General features: G+C 39.8%; 1 protein-coding gene across 2 annotated transcripts in view; it reads right to left on the minus strand.

Annotated features, from left to right (window-relative positions):
- Nucleotides 1-25,610, minus strand: part of LOC115777023 (frizzled-3-like) — a 34,669-nt gene continuing 9,059 nt past the window's right edge. For both annotated transcript variants that reach the window (XM_030724834.1, XM_030724841.1), the window contains exons 3-11: nucleotides 10,240-10,436; nucleotides 8,355-8,657; nucleotides 7,965-8,127; nucleotides 7,270-7,569; nucleotides 6,748-6,999; nucleotides 3,366-3,514; nucleotides 2,839-2,953; nucleotides 2,439-2,602; nucleotides 1-2,352 (exon numbers count right to left, since the gene is read on the minus strand). In XM_030724834.1, the coding sequence (XP_030580694.1) occupies nucleotides 2,130-2,352; nucleotides 2,439-2,602; nucleotides 2,839-2,953; nucleotides 3,366-3,514; nucleotides 6,748-6,999; nucleotides 7,270-7,569; nucleotides 7,965-8,127; nucleotides 8,355-8,657; nucleotides 10,240-10,436 (1,866 nt within the window). In that variant the 3' untranslated portion in view covers nucleotides 1-2,129. The remainder of the gene's footprint in view (nucleotides 2,353-2,438; nucleotides 2,603-2,838; nucleotides 2,954-3,365; nucleotides 3,515-6,747; nucleotides 7,000-7,269; nucleotides 7,570-7,964; nucleotides 8,128-8,354; nucleotides 8,658-10,239; nucleotides 10,437-25,610) is intronic.

A 25,610-nucleotide genomic window follows, 5' to 3' on the forward strand; every position in this document is an offset into this window, starting at 1 on the left:
TCTATTAAAAAAAACAACTGTTTATTAGACTGCATGAAAAAAGACATCATTACAGTTCCAAACTGCAAATAAATTAAAAGGCAAAGACAGCTCAAGTTTCAAAAATCACAATATTCTTACACATTTTTTAACCATCATTAAAAACCCATTGTGTTTCCAAGCTAATGTAGTTCACTTTGAAGCTGTATTATAATAGGACATCAGAAATGTCTTCTTCCTGTCTCACTGTAGGGGATTAATGTTAACTTAAGTGAACCAGAATAAGATGTCAAACTGCTGAGAAAGATCTTTCCTTATGTACAGTTTACGACACATTTACCACAGTATCTCTCACTGTGATGTCTAATTCTGAGGTAAAAGCACAACGGTTGATGTTTGTAAGCAGTCACTACTTGTATGAGTACAGACAGTTGCTGTAGGTCCAAAAAAAGAGTAGCGTGGGCACATTTACAGGAGGAGAGGCAGATTAGTCATCACATAGTACAGGGGAAAAAAAAATAAAAATCTATGTACAACAAATATGCAGACAGACAAGCTGACAGTACGTAGCCGCCCATGAGAAATTTCAAACAAGACAAACATAAAGAGATAGACGAGAGGAGAGAGGCAACAGTGAAAGGCAGAGGGTAAGCCTGGCTTCAACTGAAGAGGTAGACTGTGGGACAGAGAGACGGTTACAGATATTCTACTGCGAGCGCGAGTTGAGATTCATCAGAAATAAGCACCACGATTTTTACTGAACTGATCATGTTAGGTTTAGGACCAATTTCTTCCTTTCCAAAAACAGCACCCAGTAATGTGTGTGTGTGTACAGGTTCAGAGAAGACGGCGGGTCCAGGTGAGGTAGGTTAATCAGGTACTCTAGGATTGGGGGACCAAAAGGAGCTGCATGAACATGAAACACAATATTCACTTCCTGTACCTTAACAAGCAGAAAATAAAGCACAATGAATGAATGTTTCTTTTTCTAACGTTGGACTGTCAGTTGTCTGCACCTCTTTGGGCAAGTTTGAGCCTGAGGAATGTGAATACACATGATCACAGAGCATGTACAGTAAGCAGTTTAGGCATTTATATAGTACACTGGTAAATATTACAGAAGAATAAAAGCAGTTCTTTCCTGAAGAAACCCATGTGAAGCACTGCTATATGTTTCCATTTTAAATTACACTCCTGTCTGTGCTTATATGGGGTTTGAATGCACTGATGGAGCATTCCGCTTCTCAAATAACATTTATCAGCTTTCTGAGGGTAAAAAGAGGGGGTCATATATCATTCAGATTGTAAAGCCATGTGAGGCATATTTTAGATTTTGTTATTTTGTTTTATTCTTAGGATTACAAAACACTGAACATGCATTTAATGTGCTAAATGTTATCTCGCTTGTTTCTAAAGCTGCCTCATCACGTCTTTGCCAAGCTCAAGCCTCGGTGCAGACAGTTCAAAAGACAGTATAGAAGATGGACGTAGCTTCTGGTTCTGACTCTGAAACAACCCTTTTACATTCACGGTTGGACGTTTCATCTTTCAGGTCCCTCCTTCAAACTCAAGGGGAGAATTAAAATTTAAAACACATCACTAGTGATGTCTCCGTTTCCCACTTTCTCTCTCACACACGCACAATGAAGCTTCCAGCAGCAGACAGACAACTTTCACAGTATAAAAATAACTCAATAAACCACAGAGAGGTCCATGATTTCACATTAGGCCCATTTTTGTCATTTTCTGAAGCCACGCAAAGTTAAACATCACTCATTAAGAGCTGCAGTCCGGAGGAGTAGAAGTTTGGGAATAAACAAGTCTACAGCAAAGGCTGAGACTGAAACAAGTCAAGTTTTCTGTAACACATTACCAAGATGGCAGACAAGCTATTTAAAAACTCTTACAAAAGCAAGACACGGCAGTGTTCACATATTTAACAACATATTCATGTAGGTCCTGGAAATAATGCCACCATATTATGATGATGATGCCACTCTCAACCAGACTGAGATACACTGACCTTTCTTTCAGTATTTTGTCAGTATATATTTGTTTCCAAAACTTTCCCTGACTAATGTCTTGAGTGTCACCAAAAGCTCTGTGCATCTGCTGAGTTCAAGTCTTCATCCTTACAATGATCCCGTGTCTCAGGCGCTCGTGCCGTCATTCTCAGCAGCTCGGCCGTCGCTTGCTGTGGTTCCATGTGTGATGAGGGTAGGTGGCGCTTCAGATACGTCTCGCTGGCTGCTGTGCCTCGAGTGGCTGTCTATCTGGTGAAGGCTGCTGTGAGCGGAGAGCGGATGGTCGATGCGTGGATTGCTGCCATGGAAACTGCGCTCCTCTGTACCTCGGTAAACCACGGTATCGCTCCTGAGAGGAGAACCCAGACAAAGACTGAGCTTCATTTGATTCACACCGTCTGAGAGAAAGTGAGTTTCAAGGATTTCCTGATCTACCTGTTATCACGAGTGTGACGCAGGCTGCCGTGGTAGCTGGCCTTGCTGTGGACACTGCTGGCCTTACTCCTGGTGGAGGAGGGGAGCCCATGGTGAGTTCTGACTGGTTCATCAAGGTCGTCTAGAACAGCCAAGTGGGTGGATGAGGCATGGGTGGAGGTACCCTAAAGAAGGAGGAGAGATTATACACATATAGAGTTGGGATGGCTGAGATTAAAGATTTATTTTAACACTTGACTTCTGAACAACAAGAGCACAACGTTAAATCATACACGGGGAACTATTCAAACCCAACAGGCTGCATTTTGCTCAAGACACTATGTGAATCTAAAATAACATGATTATGTTGCCACTAACTGCCTATTATACTTCTTTATCACTGTTGTGTTTGCAGTCCTACCTGAGTGGATGTTCCTCTGGACTTCCTAATGATGGGGGTGTTGGGCTCACGCAGCAGAGACTGAGCAAAGTCCGGCTGCTCTTGCAGCACCTGACGAGACTCATTCACCCCACTGCTGCAGACAGGAAAGGGTGAGGAAGGCCAGAGGTGGGAAGTTTTGGGAGGGGGGGGGGCAGATTGAGGGGATAGGATTAGGAGGTTATTTATGATGTTATGATGCAAGGAGAAATATGGGGAAGAGATAACAGTGGATAAGAGCAGCACAAGAAAAATTAATGATTAATGCACTATTATATGATGGTGCAGAGAATACCCATGAGTCACCACAGAGACAAATGCAGTAGAGATACTAGATGCCTGACTAGCTGAGATGGAAGCAACAAAGTAACGTGAAATAAAGTGTAGGACACAAACTCTTTGATAACTGCATAACTAGATATACAGTGCATATTCTGTGATAAACTTGATTTAGTTCTCTTGAACACTGAAAGAAAAAAAATAAGCATTCACACAGAGTCTCTTCTTACTCTTTGCGTCTGCGTCCATGTAGGAAATTGGCCCACTCAAAACAGGTCTTCTTGCTGCCCACCCAGAAAACAGAGGGAATCCCCACCACCAGCATCATCAGATATTTAATTAGGAACAATACCATGGCTGGCCTGCTGGTCTGTTCAACCTAAAAGGAAAATAAATATCATGTGTTAATGCCACCCTCTCAGCACAGCCATCAAACACAGAGCAGAGGAGAGAGAGGAACGGCTTTGATTATATTGTAGGTAGACTTATTGTGCAGTAGAATATTTCCTCGACAGCCAGACATGAAAGATATTCTAAAAGCTTCGTATGCACTAACATTTAGCAGACTAAAAGTATTCAGCGTAATCCTTCACAAACCCAAACATTTCAGCAGATGAACTGCAGTTGGCTTTTACAGCAACCGCCTTTTCCTCAGTCAGAGATGCATTTCCCAGCAGAGGGCAGAGGTTTACAGTAGTTCTTGGTCTTTGTAGACATTAACTGTTGCAGATTTAAAGATGCAGTCTTATTTTATTGAACATAAATCCCAGATTTTTTTCACTCTAAGAAACAACAGAACACAGATTCAGGAAGTGCACGCTTTATGTGTGGTTCACTCAGTCATGGTTTCATCTTTCTGAAAGATCAAACTTCGCTCTGAGAAGCCATCAAATCCACAGGGACTACTGTGTTAAAAGGCTTTTGTGGAAAACTTAAAATTAAGATAAAAATCTTGCTAAATATGCTCTTAGAGTAATTTAACACTCACTACAGTATCTCCCAGAAGAGGAACCTTTTAGCAAGATAAGATGTTTCTTGTTTTTGAAATCCGGGCACAGAAGAATTAGCATTTATTAATTAGCTTAAGCCTGTCTTAACCATGCTGTGATGAAATTACTCTTATTTAGATCATGAGATAAAACGAGAAGCCCTAGGTCTTCAGTAAATTACACATGAACACACACACAAAGAAAGAAACTCAACTGAACTTGAACAATGCAAAAGAATCTACAATTATCCAAGAACAAGCATTTGTGCCCTCGCCCACACACACACACACACACACACACACAGATATTTGCACACAGACCCCCCACCCCCAGGGCAAAGATCAAATAACACACAGCAATATTGAAATTCCAGAGCTGAAATAGGACGTAAAGGGGATCTTCATGATCCACACACACACACAAATGAACACTTACAGTGACAAACTGTTGCACATGCCTCCACCCCCCTCTAATATAGCCTGTCAGTCACAAATTAGCTGAGATTCTTCTAACATCAAACTGCTGTAAAACTGATACAATAACAAAGACTTCTGAAGTAAAGGTTTCACATCTCATGTTTTGTGTGTTATTGTGTGTCCAACTGACTGACACACAGGGAGGGATGGAGTTTGTTTGTGTTTGCACTCTGCACATTAATCTGGTTAATAATTCAGCACCAGACTATGTGAAACACCACATTCCCCACTATCTTCATAAATGCGACAAAGCCCTCATAGAGTTCTGGCAGCAGAGCATGACTGAGAAACCCAGAGAGCAGAGGGGCTGAAAGATGTAAGCATGAGAAAACCAGATGAAATACAAAGAGAAAAAAGAAAGAGTAAAACAAAGATGGTATTTTTTTTTTTTTTTGTGGAGTTGGTCTTGAGAGCTGTATTAGCTGAGCTAATGATGCGTATCACACTCTGCTCCCCTCCTTCACAAATACCTACTCACTCAGCCACACACACACACACACAACTAAGTGCCAGCTCTTACCCACTCTCAATCAAGTGCTCACCATCATCGGCCAAATCCCAGCTCCCACCCTCGGCCCTTGGGTATCCCATTTCTTTGGGAAATTGAAGGATAGTGGTCATCTAGACTTCCAAACGGAGTGTGGAGGGCCACCCTGCCCTAAGCAGGGTGAAAAATCGAGGGGTAGAGCCAAAGGGGGAATTGAAATTGGGCCTTTAATAATGAAATAATTCATCCATCCATTTTCTTAACGGCTTATCCAACTTAGCAACGTGGGGGGCTGGAGCCTATCCCAGCAGTCATAGGACAAGAGGCAGGCTACATTTTGGACAGGTCGCTAACACAGAGAGACAGGTAACCACACATTCTGACATTCACACCTACAGCCAGTTCAGGATCAGTTAGTTTCCATGTTCTGTGGACTGTGGGAAGAAGCCAGAGCACTGAGAGGAAGCCCCCGTAAGACAGGAAACTCCACACTGAAAGGCACCAACCAATCAAGATGTGTGAGGAGAAAGAGCTAACCAATTCACCACAGTGCTTAAGTACATTTTCCAGCCTGGGTGTTCTTGTAGTTCTGAAATGTCTTCCCACTACTGTAATTAATTTGGCACTGGGGGCATTGCTACAATGAAGGCAAGAGCCCATCTGAACTAGAAAACTATAATAGATATTTATAAGACCTGGTTAAATTCCAGATACTAATTAAAAACATCTTATGAAACTAGTGATTTTATTTATGTTGTTTTATTCCTCAGAACTAAGTGGGTGCATAAATTACTGAACTGCTGGCTTACTTATAACCTATCCAGTGATCTCACTGATTGAATTTCTTTTTTTCCTCCATGTTTTTGTAACTCTTCACTTACACACAAAGCTTCTTAAATAGAAATGGTCACCTTACAGTACAACAGCAAGTCTCAGATTGTAAAAAAGCTAAAATAAATAAATAAATAAAATGAAATTAAAAAGCTGAGATTAATTAGAAAATATATTTTTTTAGAGGTAATCCTAATAAGACAGATAAAGTAATTATATATCAAAACATTTTGTTTTAACACTTTAAGCAAAACAATACAATACTTTCTCTTTGCCAAGTCTATGTTGTTTTCTCATTTGGACTTAAAAAGCACATGAACACATTTAAGTCAGTGGGATGACTTCACAACTTGGGAATCCTGACCATTTGAGGAGCACATGAATGTAGGCTATAAATTTATGCCAAGTCCCTTCGCTGGAAAAGTATCTTGTTCACTTATTGGTTACATGTTTGGTAGTCTTCTCCCTAATAAGGAAAGAAAAACACAAATTCCTCAAGAGAAGGCACCTGCGGACTTTCGCCATCCAACTTTGGCAGTGCGACAGCAGACAAACTGAGTAACAGAGAAGCCCACAGCTCTGATTTTTGTTTGCAGCTGAGAAAACAGACAGCTTGTGTTTTCAGACAGACTGTAGAGTAACAGGTTTGATTAGCTACTCAAGTATAAAGTTGCAGTACAACAGCTGGCAGCTGTTAAAATGATTTATGCATCCAGGCACAGCCAGTGTCTTTTCTTAAGTTTCACTATATTATGACATCACCTAATAAGACAGATAGTTTGTCTTCCAAGGTTAACACCATCACATTCTCATTTCCATCTTTCTTTACCTTGTATGGGCAGGGGATGTGATACTGCCTGCAGTTCTTCTCCATCCACGTTTTCTCCCAGATGCTGCGGTAGGTATGTTCATATATGTAGCACCCAATCACAGTCAACAAGGGAACCAGGTAGAGCACAGAGAAAACTCCCATCCGAATCATGAACTTGACTAGTTTGGTCTGGTTCTCCTTCTCCAGCGGGATCTCCATGCGCACTCGGTTCAGAGCAACAATGCCCACTAAAAGCAGGGTGACACCGACCTGACAAAAGACACATGAGAAGTTAAGGCCCAGTGACGGAGGTGTCAGCATTTAAAAGAATGATTACTCTTTTAAAGGCTGGGTGACTGACAGGCAGACAGGCCTAAAAGACATTTAACCATCCACCCATCATTACTAACCTATCCATCTCTCCCGAAGTCCACACTTGTATTATTTCATCTAGTCATTAATCGGTTCACACCCCATCTGTCCTACTCATCACTTCTTTCATCCAGCCACTCATTCATTTATCTCCTGAACTGTACTCACCGCCACATTGACACAGAGCGGTGCCAGAACAAACCACCTCAGGGCGTCTATGTCATACAGCCCTATGAAACACACTCCACTGATCCCATCTCCCTCAATTTTATTCAGGGCCAAGAGGGTGACAGTCAGGGCCCCTGGGAGGCCCCAGGCAATTGCATGGAAGAGGAGGGCTTTCTTCTCAATGGCCTCACTGCCCCATTTGGGCACCGCAGCCAAGAACCAAGTGATTGTCAGTATGACCCACCACACACTGCCGGCCATAGTGAAGAAATACAAAACCATGAAGAACAGGGTGCATGCCTGAGAGAGAAAAGCAGAAGCAAAAACTTTTGATGAATTAATCATTTGGCAAAGATCAACAAAACTGTAAATCTGTAATTACATAATAGATAAAAGCAATATGACGGACTGAACAGATTGTTATGCTGTGTAATAAAGATATAATGGACTTAATAAAATAAGCATTTTAAGCTGTAGCGTGAGTATTTTTAAGAACTGCTAAATAAACATTGGTCAACCCCAGAAACAAGAAAACAGACAAATCATTTCAAATCAAATTCAGAATTTTTCAGTTTTAAATCATTGCTGATAAGATGACCATTTTATATCTGGCAGTTTGTTCTTTGTTTTCTAGAAAATCTAATTAAATAAGTGTGTGATATTAGTCCAAAATTTCTATAAAGATAAGCTACAACCTTGTTGTGGGAGCCCTGTGTTATGGTTGAAGCTCTGAACTGGGAAGCGCTGACAGGATTGCATGCGACCCTGTCTTCCAGCAGGAAACCCAGGAAGAACACCAGCGACACCATGACGTAACACACAGCATAGAAGATGATTGGCCGCTCAGGGTATCGGAACCTATCGAGGAAGATAAAAGAAAACGGTTTAGTTTCTCTTTCCACACTTCCAAGTGTGTGCCAATTACACTAATACTTTCAAAGAAATATTTATTTTGTCAGAGGTTAAAGATATTATGGAAAATGGAATAAAATTATTGATATCCTTTCTTGAGCTTTAGAAGTGTTTGACTAAATTATACTAATTAGGTTGCTATCAGATACCAGACTACATTCAGCTGTTCAAACCTTGTGACATCAATGAGGAATGTCAGGAAAGTGAAGAGTGTTGCGGACAGACAGACAATGGAGACGACCCCAATGAAGTATCGAATGAAGGTCAGCTCCCGCTGGTTGAAGAACATTGAGGGACATGGGGCAGAACAGTCTTTCCTGCCCATAAAAGTGTAACCCAGGTCTGGGTCGACCTTGAGCTCTCTGGGGCACCAGAAACCGTAATCTCTCTGGACGGTCATGGATGATTGGTCAGTAGGTTCAGAGCCTGTAAGCAGGTCCTCTGGACGAGGATAGGCCTCATCACAATCTGGGAACCTGCAAAAGAAATAATTATGTAAGACCATGCAGCTTAATGTGCTAATGGCTTTTCTGAGCCCTTTATTTATGTCACCAAATGTTTCTAACATGCTTCGTCTTGTATAAATGCAATACCACCCAGCAACAAGGCTAGATCAGCACACACAACAGCGTCAGCAAAAACTGAACATTATAATCTACATCAAGGTAAGAAATCACTGCACCAAGTGTGATTTATACTACTGCATTGACTGCAGTGGGTTACATTTATACTTGTGCACCGCTGTGTCTGCATTGCTCTGCCAACAAGAGTGAAACAGTGCTGTTCATGTTGGACTTGGAGCTAATAAACGGTTAACAACAGATACTTTTATTGAAATGCAGGAAGGAGAGAAGATTTTAAAACAGACTGAGTCCAACACGTATAGTTGGAGTTACAAAAAACAGGAAAACACATCTAAACGGACAGAATACAAACTGTTTTATGAGTGTAATGAACAAGCTCGATACTGCTACAGCCCATTACATTTTGTTTTACATAGGTATCATCTTTGTGCTCATCAATATACAGGGTTTATACTGAATACTACTACCAAACAGCCCTTTTACAGTTGTTGAGGTCTCAGTTTCCTCAATGTGTGGTTACATTTCTGGGAAGCTTACAGTGTAGGATATGGTATAGCTCTAATACCTTACAACACCACCTATGCTGTAGGTTTAATGCAGTACTATAAATCAAGCACAAGTTTCAGTCAGATGTACCTCATGAAGTGGAAATAAATAAGTTTCACCAAGAGAGGCAAAAAAACACCATCCAGTATAACCAAACTATGAAGGAGGAGAGACTTGCAGCTGGTGATATACAACCCAAATGTAAACAAATGACTCCTCTAAGCATCACTGGAGCACTCGCTAGTTGAACTCCGTATGACAGAAAGAGCAAACGGTGGATGGAAATCGCTGATGCGATTACATGGTGGAAAAGTAGTGATTTAAGGATCTGGTTAAAAAGCCTGACCCAAAATACAAACAACCCAGATTCAAAACACTTCGATTTGATTCTGTAATGATATTGTGCAGGCTGCTGCTGAGCTACAAGGTTAAGTTGCTTTATTTATTGTTAAATTAAAGTGTTACGCAGTTATTTTATACTTTTATTTAAAATTTCCATGGAAAACACTACCTAGTCTATTTTTGTGCTTACATTTGATTTATGTTGTGGCACTGGATAAATGCTGTGTTACTATTAATGCACTATAATGCTTCTGCTGACACCTTCTATCAATAGATTCCCACTTCTAAGTAGGTAGTGTGTCATCAATGACAGTTGCTCATTTAAAAAGAAGGATGAAAAATACCCTCAATTTACCGACACTTACAAATGCTGCTGCTCGCAAGCATCGATAAAACATTCAGTATTTATTTTCTATTGTCATAAATATTATTATGATAAATTTTCTTGAAATCTTACAGTATAATTTAAAGGCTACATTGCCCACCCCTAATACTCACAATGCAAAACAACCAGAATAACCTTACCAGCTGTGCAGAGCTCTGAGGACACATTTCAAGTTCAAGTTAAGATATAACATGCTCATACCTGCTGCACTCCATGTCATCTGGCCAGGCTACACCAAAAATTTCCATGAGTTTGCGGCATTCATCTTTGGCCCGCTGGCAAAGGGATCGGCATGGCATGGAAACCTGGCCGTACACGGTGCAGACTGGAGCGTACAGGGCACACAGGAACATCCTCAGATCAGCACTGCACACCAGGTTTACCATCGGATGAAAAGGCTTTGGAGGAAAAGAAAATAAACCAAAAAAAAACCACAAAAATAAAATGTTGAGACTCAGATTTTAATCTCTGCAAAGTTCTTTGACATGACATGAAAACACAGACTCTGCAAAGTATATTCTCAGTATATAAGTATTACTCTCAGAGCAACACCTCTAAACACAGACACATTTCATCCTGCTGGTATTCTACACTGAGGACAGTGTCAATCGTCATGAAAAGCTTGTTATTAAGCGTGATATGCATGTGCATGATCCTAAAACACATGCACAGTCATAAATATATATTTACACACAGGCTCAGGACACCGTTAACTGCTATCAGTGGCACATATGAGAAGGCTCATATTTAACCTGAAATAGACATCAAAGAGGATGGAGGGAAAGCAAGAGGGGGGGATGGCAAATAATTCCTCGGGTGAAACTTAAACTACTACTCAGTATTTCATCAGCATTTAGAGGCTTATGAAATATGTACAGCTGCAATCATATCACCAAACATCTCTTTGAAGTTGGGGACAGCAAAGGCAGACTACTGAAGGTTGGAGCTACAGCCATGTGCCAATAAAGTGAGCAAACAAACAGCAGGGCTATTCACACATCAGAGATTGTATACCCTACTCCCTGTAGGGACAGACTTGATGGTTAAAGACGATGACATCTGGCCTTTTGCTGCTGGTTAAAATTCCCCCAAATTTATTCTCACCAGGTATTCTGGCTTCATCCCACAGTCCAGAGTGGGGTTAGGTTAATTAGTGATTCTAAATTGCCCATACTGTAGGTGTGAATGTGAATGGCTGCCAGTCTCTATGTTAGCCCTGTGACAGACTGGTGACCTGGCCAGGGTGCATCGTGCCTCTCGCCCTATGGCAGCTGGGATAGGCACCAGCCCACCCACGACCCTGAATTGGATAAGGGGTAGAAGATGGATGGATGGATGACAAGATAATACAAGATATGAACCAATAAAGTGCTCTCTGTAAAACATCTAAAAAAAAATTACCAGTAAAATCCAACTAATCCATATCACTGTGAAACCTTTCCAGTTTGTTACTCACACAATTAAACACATTGTTGTTTAGCATTTTAATGATGTATTCATGAATCAGTAACTTTCAATAAGAGCAGTTAGGGAAGCGTGTGCATGTGGAGTGACCTGCATCTATTCAATAATTTAAAAGTTCATATCATTTGACTGCACTAAAGCTGAATTTTCAGTGCATCTTTTCCACAGACAGAAGAGAAATCAGAGCAGAACCATGACAGTAATGAATGAAGACTATAGCAGTGAAACAATACACTTGTTTGACTGCACACAACACTGCACTCTGCAAGTAATATCGGAAAAATGTGGTTATGCGACACAAAACAGTACACTTCCATTGATTACTTATGACAAAAACTACAGTGTATGCTCACAGACGATATGAGTGCATTTGTGCAAATATCCATGCATCAGTGAATGTGAGTTTTATGCTCATTTCTGTGGGGTCAGGCCTTATGAGTATGTTTTGATCGTTCTCAATTGCTGTGTTCCAGATCTGCACACTGGAGATGTTCCACCAGTAAATGGATGCAGTGGTGCATGAGATGTGTGACACAGTTTTGAGTTCAGCACAGAGACACATGTAAGCCTGTGCACACTCCACCACTCAACTTCATGCATTTTGCAACCCATGTGTTTTTTGTTTGTTTGTTTTTTTTACCTAGTACATGTTGAGCTTGAGTTGTGGGTCAACTAAATAATGTGCATTAGCTGAATAATAAATTATGTGCAAACTGATTTAGAAGCACAATCAACTTAATGGTGCTGTGATAATATTTAAGAGACTGTGAAGTAGTGTTGCTCTTTGTTTGCTAAGATGCTTCAGTAGCCAACCGCACAGAGTTGGGTCTGAAAACATGATGACATAGACTTGGCTAAATGGCTAAGCAATGCTAACAAATATACTTCAATAGGTGAGCTGTGCTGGAGATTTAAGTCAGGACTGGATATTAGTTATGTTCTTTATTACTTCTGCTAAGGAGATTGCATGATCTGTTAGGATTATTCAAGAAGTTATGGATAGATTTGCATAAAAATTGCAGCAGAGATGGAGCTTGAGCCAACTTTCCCACTAGATTATATAAAATATTCAAGTGTCAAATTAAAAAAAAAAAGAAAAAAAAAAAGTGGGCAGTGCTTAGAGTTGATACACATCCAGTTCTGGGCCTAGGAATTTTTGGAAGCAGTCTTTACTACTATGATACAGAGCAAAATTTCATATCATGTCTTCACAAATACACATCAAACTGAAGTAAAAACGTCTGGGACATGTCTTAAGAAAAATCTTCTTTTGGCTGCTCCCTTTATGGTTCGCCAAGGTGGATCATCTGGATCCATGTCACCCTATCACGAGTATTCTCCTCTGTCACACCAACCCTCTTCATGTCCTCCTTCAACTAGAGCCACTAGTCTACTCTGTGGTCTTCCTCTTTTCCTTCTGCTCAGCAGTTCCATATTCAGCATCCTTTGTCCAATGCATCCACTATCCAAACCATCTCACCCTTGCCTCTCTAACTTTGTCTCTTTTTATGAAAGTTTCACTATTGATATCCATCAATAGTAGAAATTCACACAAATTTAAGACCTGTGAATTTCACCTAAAAGCAGCACAATTTCTTTGGTACAGATTTAATTTTTTTTTTCCAGCAGCAGATATCTCACTAACATTTCACTGCAGACATGTTAATCACACAGAAATTATTAATTTTAACATATGTGAACAAACCCAAAAGATAAAGGTGATTTATTCAATCAAATGACAACTTCTGGAATCTTTTTAATAAATTAAAGAAATAATTAATGGAGAAAGCATTTATCATACATTCAAGTCCACTAAATTAGAATTAGAGCTTTAATATCAGGTTCTAATAATTAAGAACTTGGCAAATAATTTAAGAAGCTCTCCAAATGATTTGAAATATAGTAATTCATTCCACTGTACAGAAAGTCATCTACAAGCTACCTTTGAAAATTCAGTCTGAAAGTTTTCTGTAGTCTACAAAAAAGCCAAAAACATAATCACAGGATCAGCAGGCATGTTTTAAAACTGTTGGTGTCAAAGTGCATGCATATTCAGCCAAAAGGGGATTACACTAATTTCACCTGCATGGTAGGGGTGCCAGGGAAATGTCTCAGCTGTGTGACACTACATAGAGCATGGGTGTCACTGCAGTGTTTCTATGTTTGCAGCAATCACACTGATTAATATGCAACTTTAAAAAATAATCATGACACATACTAGCATCCCCTAGCCTGGGACATAATGTAAAAAAAAATAAATTTGAGTCAACTTTGCCTGTATTACGTTTAGGACTCATAATGAGGATATGCAGTGTAATGACTGTGTCAGAGCTGTCACTGGCTGTGGTTTCAGATTTAAACTTTACACAGCACATATGTTCAGGTTATGGTGATGTGCCAAGAGAAAAAGGAGAAGACAAAACATGAGTGGCATCCACCACATGCTCTCAAGAGAGCATGTGGTGGATGCCACTCATGTTTCGTCATGTTCACCACAAAGATTTTACACAGAAATAAGATGTTATATAAGATACTGCTAAAAATGACTGACACGGTTCAGAAATTCTTTAACGCTATTTTATGTTATCTCTGATGTTAACTGATGATAATGACGATGTTATCAGTTATCCCTGTTCATGTGTTGAAAAGTGAATTCATGCTTAAACAATAAGAAAGACAAGCCGGACAAGCTGCAACTCTCAGCTGCTTAAAATATGTCCCTCTATTCTGTACTCTGGGGCCAGGGGATGAAATGTGGGAAATACAAAAATATTTGGTATATCACTAGCACAAATGTTTGGACATATATAATGTTTACTGTGAAATTTTAGCTTCATATATCAAATATTTTTCAAGATATGCTTTTTTTTTTTTAAAGTGGTCTACTGACCCACTTCCAGCATGTTTTTTTTTTTGTATTTTGAAATATGAGGCCCTGTTTTAACATGAATAGCTCAAAAAATATTAAAGATAACAGCCTAAATTTTTCACTGGCTTTTCTTACCATAGAAATGAATCAGGACTGGTAATTTGAGACAGATACATCAAAAAATGTCTCAGTATTGGCTAGTTAAAATATGACAAACCTGGATAAGCAGTAGAAAACAGATGGATGGTTGGATGGAATTTTCCAGACCTACTCTATCTACTATTTTGAGGCCTACTGCCCTGCAAGAGTCTTATAATTTAGGTTAAGTTTAAAATATACTAAGAGGGATTAAAAACACAACAACCCATCAAGTGCCAATGTAAAACTTTTCATACATAAAAATAGCAAAACAAAAGTAATGGAAAAGGGATTTATAATTTATTTCACGAGTAGTCTTGCAAGATCAAGGTGCCATGTCCACATTGCATGGTTTGTAGTTTGAATATATAAATAAACAGTACCAGTCAAAAGTTTGGACACACTCACCAATGTGTCCAAACTTTTGACTGGTACTGTACAGAATATATAAAACTGAATATGTACCTGATGGAAAGTATGAATTTTATGAATGAAAATCTGAAAGCGTTCAGGTCCTCAGTCTCAACAAACATGTTAATCTGACATCAAGTCTCTCTGCCTCTGTCTGTACATCCACCTCACTCAATGAGCCTAAGGCCACACTTAGATGACGAGTAGCTGCTTTCTGCATGTGTGTGTGTGTGTCCCTGCATGGAAGAATGGAGGCTTTCTTCATGTCTCCTCTACAGCAAATGTGTGTGCAACTCCTATGTGTCCCCATTCTGCCCATTTTTACTATGCATGTGGGTTTACATGTGTGTAAACGCACACGTGTGTGTGTGTGTGTGTGTGTGTGTGTGTGTGTGTGTGTCAGTGTTTTTGTATTTAGCCTATGTCCTAGTTACTGTGTTTTCAGTGTGTGTGCTTGTGCCAGGCTTGCATGCCTGAAAAAGTCAGCTTGCATGTGCAGATATGTGTGTGCAACTATTTTGGCAGTCTGGGCAATTGCCCCCATCTCCCACCACAAAGAGAATATTGATATTAAGTGGTCTAACTGTGCCACCCAGCAAGAGAGGAGGGGGATGGCAATCAGCCTTCCATGGAGGACAACTTGAGTGAATTGCCTGGCATTTTGTGTGTCAGTTGTGATGGAGGACCAGGGAAAGGAAAGCAGAACAGCCCACAAATCTGCCTTGGGGGAGAAGACAGCCTCCTACTAAAACATGGACAGATGTGGAAGAATGAGCTAAGAGTGAAGAAGATACAGCCGCAAGAGGAATTGTAGAAGATCAGCTCCCTGCAATGATCATGTTTTATTTCTTTCAGTCTATAGTGGATAGAATCCATGCAGCAAGAATATAATTTCACACATTAAAGATAACAGGTATACACTATGTATGTGTATGTTTATATATCTTTAAACGGCAGCTGTGTGTCAACCCTTAGTAGTACACTTGGTGGAAAAGCAATATCTGAATTCATTATAAAATGCAGTCTGACCTGTATCTAAACCACAATTATAGAAAACACAATGTGACAAACTGACTTAATTGTCACTCACACAGACCCACACACAGACACACACATTGGAGGATACAAAAACTAACAAACGCTCCCTGTAGCTGGGAACCTTACAATGAGTCTTCTATATTGGTTGTGATCAAGGCCTGATTCATACCAAGCAGTCTTTTATGAGGAGAGCAGACTTTGTCAGTAATAAATCTGTATGCGTTTATTTACAGGGAGTGGCAACTAAACAACTCACATTTCCAATCTCATCTCATTATCTGGAAAATCACAGACAAAAACCAAGAGGAATTTTTCCGCATTCCTCCCTCACAAAACTGTTTTAGTTCATCATGTTTTAATTAAACTGCTCTACTGAGGTCAAACAACAGCATCGTGATTGGTTTTAGGTTGCTACGTTGGTTTGACTGCTCCAAAAATATTAATTATCTTTTGTTGATGATTCACTTGTGCGCTTTGAGTCTTTTTGTTGTTGTTGCATCAAGCAACCTCTCCTAAGCTTTGGAAATGGCCTGCTGCCCTGACTCTGCCCTGTAAAATGTCTGGATACAAGTTTAAATTCACTGTTCCCTCAGACTAAGACCTTGACACTCCTTCTATAGTGCTTCACTGTCAGCAGGAGGTTGTGGTGGTGTGCATTGCCCCCCCCCAGGCACAGCAATGTGCATTTCAGTTCTATTTCTTTTCTCTTTTTTTTGGATAGTAGTGGTTTCCTTTATGTTGACTTTCCATTAAAACCAATCTTATTATTCAGTGTCTTTTCTTATAAACAACAGGGACAAAGATTTTAGCAGGTGGAGATCACTGCAGGTGTTTTTCTGTTACCCTTGGGTGACCTCATTCAGGAGGTTAGTATGATCTTTGCAAGACACACATTTCTGTGGAAGCAACAGTCCTGCAGTTCCACTATTTTGCAGTTTGTCCTTTGGTGAATTTAATAACATCTAGATCTTTAGAAATGTTTTGGGATTATTTTGAAATCATTGTGTAACTTTACACAATGTAAATGTTGTTGTGATCAAGGCCTGATTCACACCTACCAGTGCTTCATAAGAAGAGCAGACTTTGTCAGTAATAAATTTGTATGCTTTCATTTACAGAGAGTAACAACTCAACAACTCACATTTCCAATCTCATTAAACTGAAAATCTAAGTAGGTTCTCTTACTCTGTCCGGCCTACACTGTTAAAAGATTAAATGAATGTTTATTTGATGTTTTCACACAGAGACAGAAGAAGGACAACTGTGAGTGTTTTATTACCGTATTTTCCGGAGTATAAGTCGCACTTTTTTTCATAGTTTGGCTGGGGGTGCGACCTATACTCCGGAGCGACGTATATGTGACATTTATAACACATGAACCAAAATACTCCAGCCACTTGACATCTCCGTGAACTGCAGCTTTAAGGCAGTCTTGCGTAACCTGTGGGCGCAGTGGATGATGGATGGAGAGCACAGCTTAACGGCAACTGGGAGAATGCGCCACCCAACTTTCCTGGAAGTCATTGGATGGATCAAGAAAACATGGGCTTCAGTGACAACCAAACCATCCTGTTGGGATTCAGAAAGGCTGGAATAATTGGAACTGCAGCTGACGACGAGTCTGACTAACGCGACACAGAAGAGGAAGCGGCGCTTCGTCTACGGAGTGTACGGAGTTGTTTAGAAGTGACACCGAGGATGAAGAATTCAATGGGTTGATGGTTTGGTTAACTTGTTAGTATGTTCTTTATGCTATGGTTATCTGAATAACTTAATGTTACGTTAACATACTGTAGCGATTCTCTTAGTTAGAGAACGTGTTGATGTTGTGGGATTTCGGACTGTTCGGGAGGTTCGTGAAGGCAGCATGGAGAGAGAGAAAAAGACCGAGAGCTTGCCTGTGTGTGTGTTGCTGTTCCGCTGTTGTAGTTGTGGTTGGCGTGGCTGTGGCCTACATGCAGCCGTTTTTCTGTTAATAAAGACGATCTTTGTTGTGAATATCGCTGACTTTGGAAGTGTGTTTACAACGTTACAATACCGAACACGTGTTCGTTGTGCGTCATGTAGCTGAATGTGCTACGTTAGCATAACGTAGGTGTAACCGTGTTCGTCCTGTTCTTTAATCCATTATTATTTTAAATTGCCGTTCAAGATGGAATTTCTGCTCTGGGTCTCGGATTCTATCAACCCCCCCCCCCCCCCCCCCAAAAAAAAGTGCGACTTATAGTCCAGTGCGACCTATATATGTTTTTTTCTTCTTTATTATGCATTTTTTGGCTGGTGCGACCTATACTCCGGAGCGACGTATAGTCCGAAAAATACGGTACTTGATTTAGTCAGATTGAGTTCTTCTATATTTGTGACTTGGATGAAGATCAGACCACATTTTATGAGAACTCAATGCAGATATCCAACTGTAATTCACAAACTTCAGTTAAGAACATAGTTACACAAAACCTAGAGTGAAAAAATAAAGTCTACAATTATCAAATGGTCACCATGAACACTACCAAAACACCATCCATCAAGCAATACTTCAATTTGACATCTCCCCTACATAGCTTTAAAATGGCATGAATGGTGGTTTGACCTCAGTCTATATTTGTGAGAAACATTTTAACGTTCACAAATTTGGCTTTCATAAGAGCCTTTAGTGCAGCATGGTAGTGTTGAACCAATGGCTGTGCATGGGGAGCTTATGCTTTTTAAATCTGTAGTATAATTGGAAGTCATACTCTTTATATCAACATAACAATAATATTCATAATTTGAACTCTATATTATAATGTTAATAGTAGCCATCCATCAAAAAAGACAATGCTGGAAAAAATCTATTTAAAAAAATATATATTACATGTTGTCTGTGTGTGTGAGTGAGTGCTCTGGACATGCAACTTCGAGTATTCACAAAGAAAAGAATGAGAACCAGAGTGGGTTTTTGAGGAAAATAAGAAAAAAGGCCCCTGAATGGTCCACCTCTTATTCAATGGAGGGATTAAGTTTCTTTCTCTTTACTCCCTCTCTCAAAAGAAACCCAAGGGAGGGAGAGGGAAAGAAATGGAAGGAGAATAAAAAAGGTTCAAGTAAAAAAAAAAAAAAAGAAATTAAAGAAAAACTGGGAGAAAGAAAGAAGCATGTGATCAACAATCACCTAATGCAGGCAATACTTTCAGCAAACAAGAGACAGCAAAAAGTGCTTTAAAGATGGAAGCAAAGAGAGAGAGAAGTACAAAGCCAAAAAGAAATATATATATAAGCATTATTGGATGTGGAAACTGGAACGTTTAATAGTGGAGCAACGTGTTTCCTCCCCCACACTCACCAATCAGGCCCCTTGAGGAGAAATACTGTTCTAACTGGTGAATGGGAATAAAAATGGTGACAATGTGTTATATACTGCATAAATTTCTGCCTTGGGCTACTGAAATATGAAGCTGATCTCCACAATTTTTTGCCCCCTTTTTTTTTTTTTTTTTACATATTGCCCATTTTCTTTTAAATTTTCCTTATGACATACTAACATGTTTCTTGGGAATGACACCCAATCAGATGTGAGCTGCTTTGCTGTGCTGCTTTTTTCAAATGTCCTAATATTGTTCTGCCACAGTGTTAATAAAGTTGGTCTAATCACAATTTATATAGAGTCAGTGTTAACACCACACCATTGCTGTCTAATATTCCTTGCTAACTATCAAGTGATTAAATTTATTTTTATTCCTCAACTGCTCCCCCCCCCTATACTCTTCCTCCATGGCAGCCAAGAAGAGATAATTGATCGTACTGGACAGGATTCAGATCCAAATATGAACATTTGGGTTTTGGACCTCTAAATTCTTTGAATAGTCTGTTTAGCCAGTGTGTGTGTATTTTGTAGAAAATCCAGTTAGCCAGCCCTGCAGAAACTCAGACACTTTGTCAAGTGTAGGAGGAGGGGTGGAAGGGAAAAAAAAAAAAAAAAAACTGGAGTGGAATGGGAAAAAGAGAGCGGCGGTTTCTCGGTGGATTAGGGAGTCAAATGGATTGGAAAGAGTGTTTAGAGTGTGAGAAGCTCAGACGAACACACACACACTTCCTGAAACTGTCACCAGCTTTGTGTTGTGGTCAGATCAAGGTGACAGGCTGGTGAGTAAAAGCCTCCAAAGAAACAGCTTCTGAACTGGCAGCAATGCCCTTTCCAAAAAATCCCATACTTTCAACCAAATGAGTCTAATTCAGGGTTTGGATGTGCGTGACTAACAAATGCATAATAATTAATTTGGTTCTGAACTTTCACAAGTAGTCAAATTAATATTTTTCCTCCTTAGTGCAGTATTATTTTTATTAAACATGTTTTTGATTGTATAATGCTCAATAAAATGCTTTAAAACATTCATCATGATGCCAAAAAAAAATTGGCTCAACTGCTAAAATCTATCAAATCTGATAGAAATGTACAACAAAACGTACTCGTTTCTAAATTCAGAAATAAATTTTGTCTGTGAGAAACTCGTGGGTTACGTGTTTTGCTCATGAGTCATTGTTACAGGATACTTACAAGCATTTACTCTATAAAGCCACCTCAATCCACCGAACCTGTAAATTAAAACAACTGAAATGCTGATCTTTTAATGCACTGCTAGAAGATATCATTTCTTTCACCTTTAACACATGGAAGGGAATTTAGAGAAGACAAATCAAGCTTTTTCCTACTAAACCCTACCAAAGCCCATCTGGACACATCACCATTACACGCTCTGTGTTTCTTTTCATTTCTCTCTTGCAATCTCCGTCTCGCACATAACTCACTCTCAAATGAGCCGGGCAGGCCCTGCAGCACAAATGCTGTCAGACCGCATCAGCTCTACTTCCATTAGCTATCTTAAACATAACATCCCTGCAACATCCCCACTCCACTAAGCTATGAGAACTAAATCCTACATTTCTCTCTTGCTTACTGCAGAAACTAAAAAGCTCCTATTTGCCTCTGCCTCTCTCCTGCCACTTGATCCCTCCACACACTCAGACTATTAACAGCATCCTCCTTTAATGCTTCCATACATTAAAGCCAATTACACCGTCTCTCCTACTCTGTGGTGTAAGGCAAGTGTATTGTTGCAGTTCAGAGTCACGTAGCCATTACATGATGACTACATCTCCCTCTCCTTGCACCAGCTCTCCTCCTATTTTCTATTTCTGTTTTCTTACTGCTGCCTAATTATTCTCCACTTTTACTGGACAGATTTAATCTCATAGATGCTAGCTAAAAATGTACACGTGATGAATATGTTCATAAGGAAATGCACACCATAACACAAACACACACAGACTCTCTCTGGCTATGTGCCTGCTTCCTCTCATCTCTCACATGCTTGTGAGCGACACAGGCGTTGGCCATGAATAGATGAACTGCGCACACTGTGATGCTCTCCTCCCTAATCTCTGAAAAGACAGTTAAAGAAGGGGCAGCGTTCTCTCACACCCTCTCCTCCTTTCATTCAGTTGTTCGTTTATCCATGTCTATCCGTCGTTCAGTCGGGAGGACCAGACAAAGCCGTTAATGGCATTCCCCTTCACGTTCACTTCCCCTCCTCCTCTCCTCCTATCTTCTTTCTCCTGTATTCATCTCTTATTTTCCTTGCCTCCCATTTACTCCCTGCAATTATGCTGACATGCACTTGTGCACCTCTACCTCTCTTTTTCCTTTTTTCACTTTTCCAAAATCAGCATTCATTGACTTTCCCTACTCTTTTTTTCACCCTTTTCATTACATGTTCGACAAAAACTATTTAACCACACTATAAACATGCAGTATCGTCTTTGTGTGCTAAATCCAGTGGGACACATTCCATGATTTCATTTCAATCAACCCACTAACATTTGTGAAGTCCTGGTCAAGCTAAATTATTTGTTTCTCTCCCAAGAAATGTTGTAGCAATCAGTGAACATGGATTTCTACCTTTTCTCTCCATTTTTAACCTCACAAATTTTGAACTTCTATATTCTGGCTTTCTGATGAAGCTTTTGTCTATGAAACTCTTTTTAAAACATTTTCTCTAGTACATTTTCTCTAGTACAGAAATCTAGTACAGCTGAATTTCTAGCCTAATGCAGTATCTCACTTAATTTTTTCCTACCCTAAATTTGTAAATGCACATTAAAAGTAACACATTTTCTTTAAAGGAAAAAAATACTTCTGTTTGTCCCTCTCTGAACATGAAGCCAAACAAAATGTGACTAAAAGTCTGAGACTCTTGCTAGAATAGCTGAGGAGAATAATAAGGAGTAGACACACAGTTGGGTGCAGGAAAGGGTTAATGTTATTACCTATGCTAAGAAGAGAACTGTTAAACATGTATGATACAGTCTGAAATTACATCTTTTGTCACTGCTGTCTCGCAGAGGCAGACATGGCTGACTGGACAAAGCCAAAATTATAGGCTGTCTTTGCCTTACGCCTTGCGTTACCAGAAACTGCTTTTTCATTAGTATGGGTGGAGAGACGCCGCTGCACCATGCTTCTCCATGATTACACTGCTCCGACTGTAAACATCACAGATTTTTAAGACTTCCGATGACTCTTCCAGTCTTCAAAGACAAATAGCACTCCAGGGCAATTTGTATTGTTCAACCAAATGGCTTAGCTACAAGTATGAATCTCCAATTTCCTCTCTTTTCCCTGTTATTTGCAGTCCTTCCCCTCAGTTTATTTTAGAGCATGCACTCATCATCTAATTTCCCTCTCCTCCCTTCCCCTGCCTGCCTTTCTCCCTCCATTCCTCCCTTTCCTTCTCTGCCTATTTAACTACCATGGCAACAGGTGATGTGGAGACTCTCATAGGACCACATCTCATTGCGGATAATGCAAACACACATTCACCCACACTCACATTGTGGTGGGACTCTTATAATGGGCAAACCATCCAAGAAGTATAGCAAACATTCTTGCATGAGGTGCGACGTGGAGAAAGTGTGAAAGTGCGAACAAAAGAAAGTGAGAAGCGCAGGAGTGAGGGTCAAATGAAACGATAGAGATGTAGGTGGGGAGCCAAGAGTGTGACAACAGAGCTGAAGCACATCACCCACACATGTCCTAACACCATCTAAGCCACCCATGCGTATCCATCTGCTACAACTTACATATATGTTCTATTATAGTAAGAGAAATATCCTGTCTGCTTCATGTGTTTATATTAAGCCATCACTCCAGAAAAAAAAGCACTGCCTCTTGATATTTTTTTTTTTGTTATTTAATAAACAAAAAAACAAAACAATACAAAGAAGCACTGAAAACAATAACGATCACAGTGCAGGTATATTGATTGGAACTCATGCAGCAATGTAAAAGATGCACTCCTGTAATAAATTCTATAAGAACAGAAGCAGAGGAGTGTTACCTGGATTAGCTGGGTGACTATCAGAGACACAGAAACTATAGAAACATACAGAAACATACAGACAGAAGTGCACCATGTGCAGCCATGCAAGTTACTGTTTCTTTACAGTATTTGCTCTCTGCTGTATTTTATACTCCGATGGATGTAAAATAAGACTAGAATTATTTGCAGGGTGGCAGTTGTTGTAGAGGCAGAAATATAAACCACCATGCTTTTTATGACAAAATATAGTGGACTATCTGAAAAGCAATTCAGTTATTCTCTGTGGGCACAAAACTATTCAATAATCCCATATGCATTTTATGCATAAGAGAGCTATTTTTGGAGGATTGAGAGCTGAATGTGGCTCACATAAGTGCACAATTAGTAGCACTAGAGCTTTTAATGCTGACCTGCAGTGTGCTGAAAACGTTGGAGCTGCCTCGTGTTGAGTGGCTTTGCGTGAGAAGGGGATCAATGATTGTGTGTTTGTGTGTAGGTTAGTGTGAAGTTGGGCTTAGCTGCGAGGGTTAAATATCTCTCGCTAGTCTCACACACATTTACACACAGTTCTGTAGCTGGGTCATGGGTTCAGATTAAGGCCATAAGACATGGATAACCTATATTAATGTGTTTCCAAGAGAAAACATGTCAACTGAACTGGTAGACCACAGTACAGAATCCATATGCAGAAGAAGGAAGATGTGCACTGAGGTATACATAGTAGTGCAGATTAACAGACTCTGTAAGTATCCCCAAGCAGGTTGGATATTACATAATCATGTAGAAGGTCTGAAAGAAACAAGCAACAGATGGATGTCATAAAAATGGAAAGAAATGAAGATCAAAGCTCGATTTCCATTTCATCATCCTTCCACTGATGTCAGGAAGAATGGAAAAAAATAAGAAGTATTACATGAATACACAGCTAAAGCACTTGATCAACTCTGTACTATAGAATTAGGTGATTAGGTGGAGGCAAACTACAACAAAAGCAACAGCAGTTTTCACAAAATATTTCTAGATGCCCGACACTTGTATCATTCATTTTTCTGGTTCAGTATTTACACCATCATTAATAAAGAATAATAAGAATAAAGCAACAATCAGAATTAAAAAAAAAAGTTATTAAATGTGAAATGTGCTTTTTTCCTGTTTTATTACACCCAGAGACCAGGAAAATAGTGATTGGCACTATTATTTTCTCTCTCCCCCCCCCCACTACTAAATAATGTAAATAATCCTGCACTTCCAGGATACTTTAAAATTTATATTCAAACTGTCAGAAGTAGTTTAAAAAGAAGACTGATAGAGGTCAGTCTGTACTGTTTTCAGTTTGGGTGTTTTTGCATTTAAAAAAAATGCAAAAACAATACTATATTTACAGCTCGGTACAGAGCAACATTTGAGAAACGGGAAAATCTCTCCAATCTGTCCTCAAATCTCTCTTTACAAGGCACTGTGAGGGTGGATAAGCAGCAGTGGCAGCTATGTAGATGGGAACAGTGTGCCAAAAAAACAGGGCCAGGCAGGGGCTTTGTTCTGTGCATAAATAAATGATTGCTTCATTTGGGCTGGCAGCTTCAATAGACTGTCAGAATAAGCAACATAATCAAGAGTTCAATTGAAGCAAACAGGAACTTTTAAACTGAATGAGGACCTGCCAGTGTCTTGCAGAGTGAATAGGGTAATAAGCGTCTTCAGATGCTTCAACCCCCCCCCCCCCCACACACACACACACACACACACACAGCATAGCACAGACACAACCAACCATTGTGCACTCACAAATGCATTCCTATAAAACTAATTCCCTCTTTTGCATTCACGAGTACAAAGTTTAGATATATATAAAAAAAAAAAAAAAAAAACAGACCACACTTAAGCACAACAAGCCTCAACAGATCTCCAGATTTGGCACGCATGCACACTTTCTGCTGTAGGGACCTAGTGGCCCCAGTGTGGCCCTTCTTAAACAGAGCAGTCTTATTTTGAACGACAGGACCCCATGGTGAGAGAAACACAAACAGCGCAGACAGTAGAGTCTAAAGTCTTTACACAACCTGTCACTCTGTCAGAATTTCCCTCCATTTAGTTTCTGACATTCTCTTTCTGCTCTGCTGCCCCACACATTTTCTTCTTTTAACCCTTTACTCCTTTTTATTACCACCAGTTCTTTTGGTGATCCCAACGGATTAAACCATCTACCTCTGCAGCACACATGCGCCCATATGGTTTCTTTTTTAACTACATCTGAGTTTACACTATTATTCTCCCAGTATGATAAATATGTAAAATGA

Source organism: Archocentrus centrarchus, chromosome 3 (assembly GCF_007364275.1).
Source record: "Archocentrus centrarchus isolate MPI-CPG fArcCen1 chromosome 3, fArcCen1, whole genome shotgun sequence".
Lineage (NCBI taxonomy): Eukaryota > Metazoa > Chordata > Actinopteri > Cichliformes > Cichlidae > Archocentrus > Archocentrus centrarchus.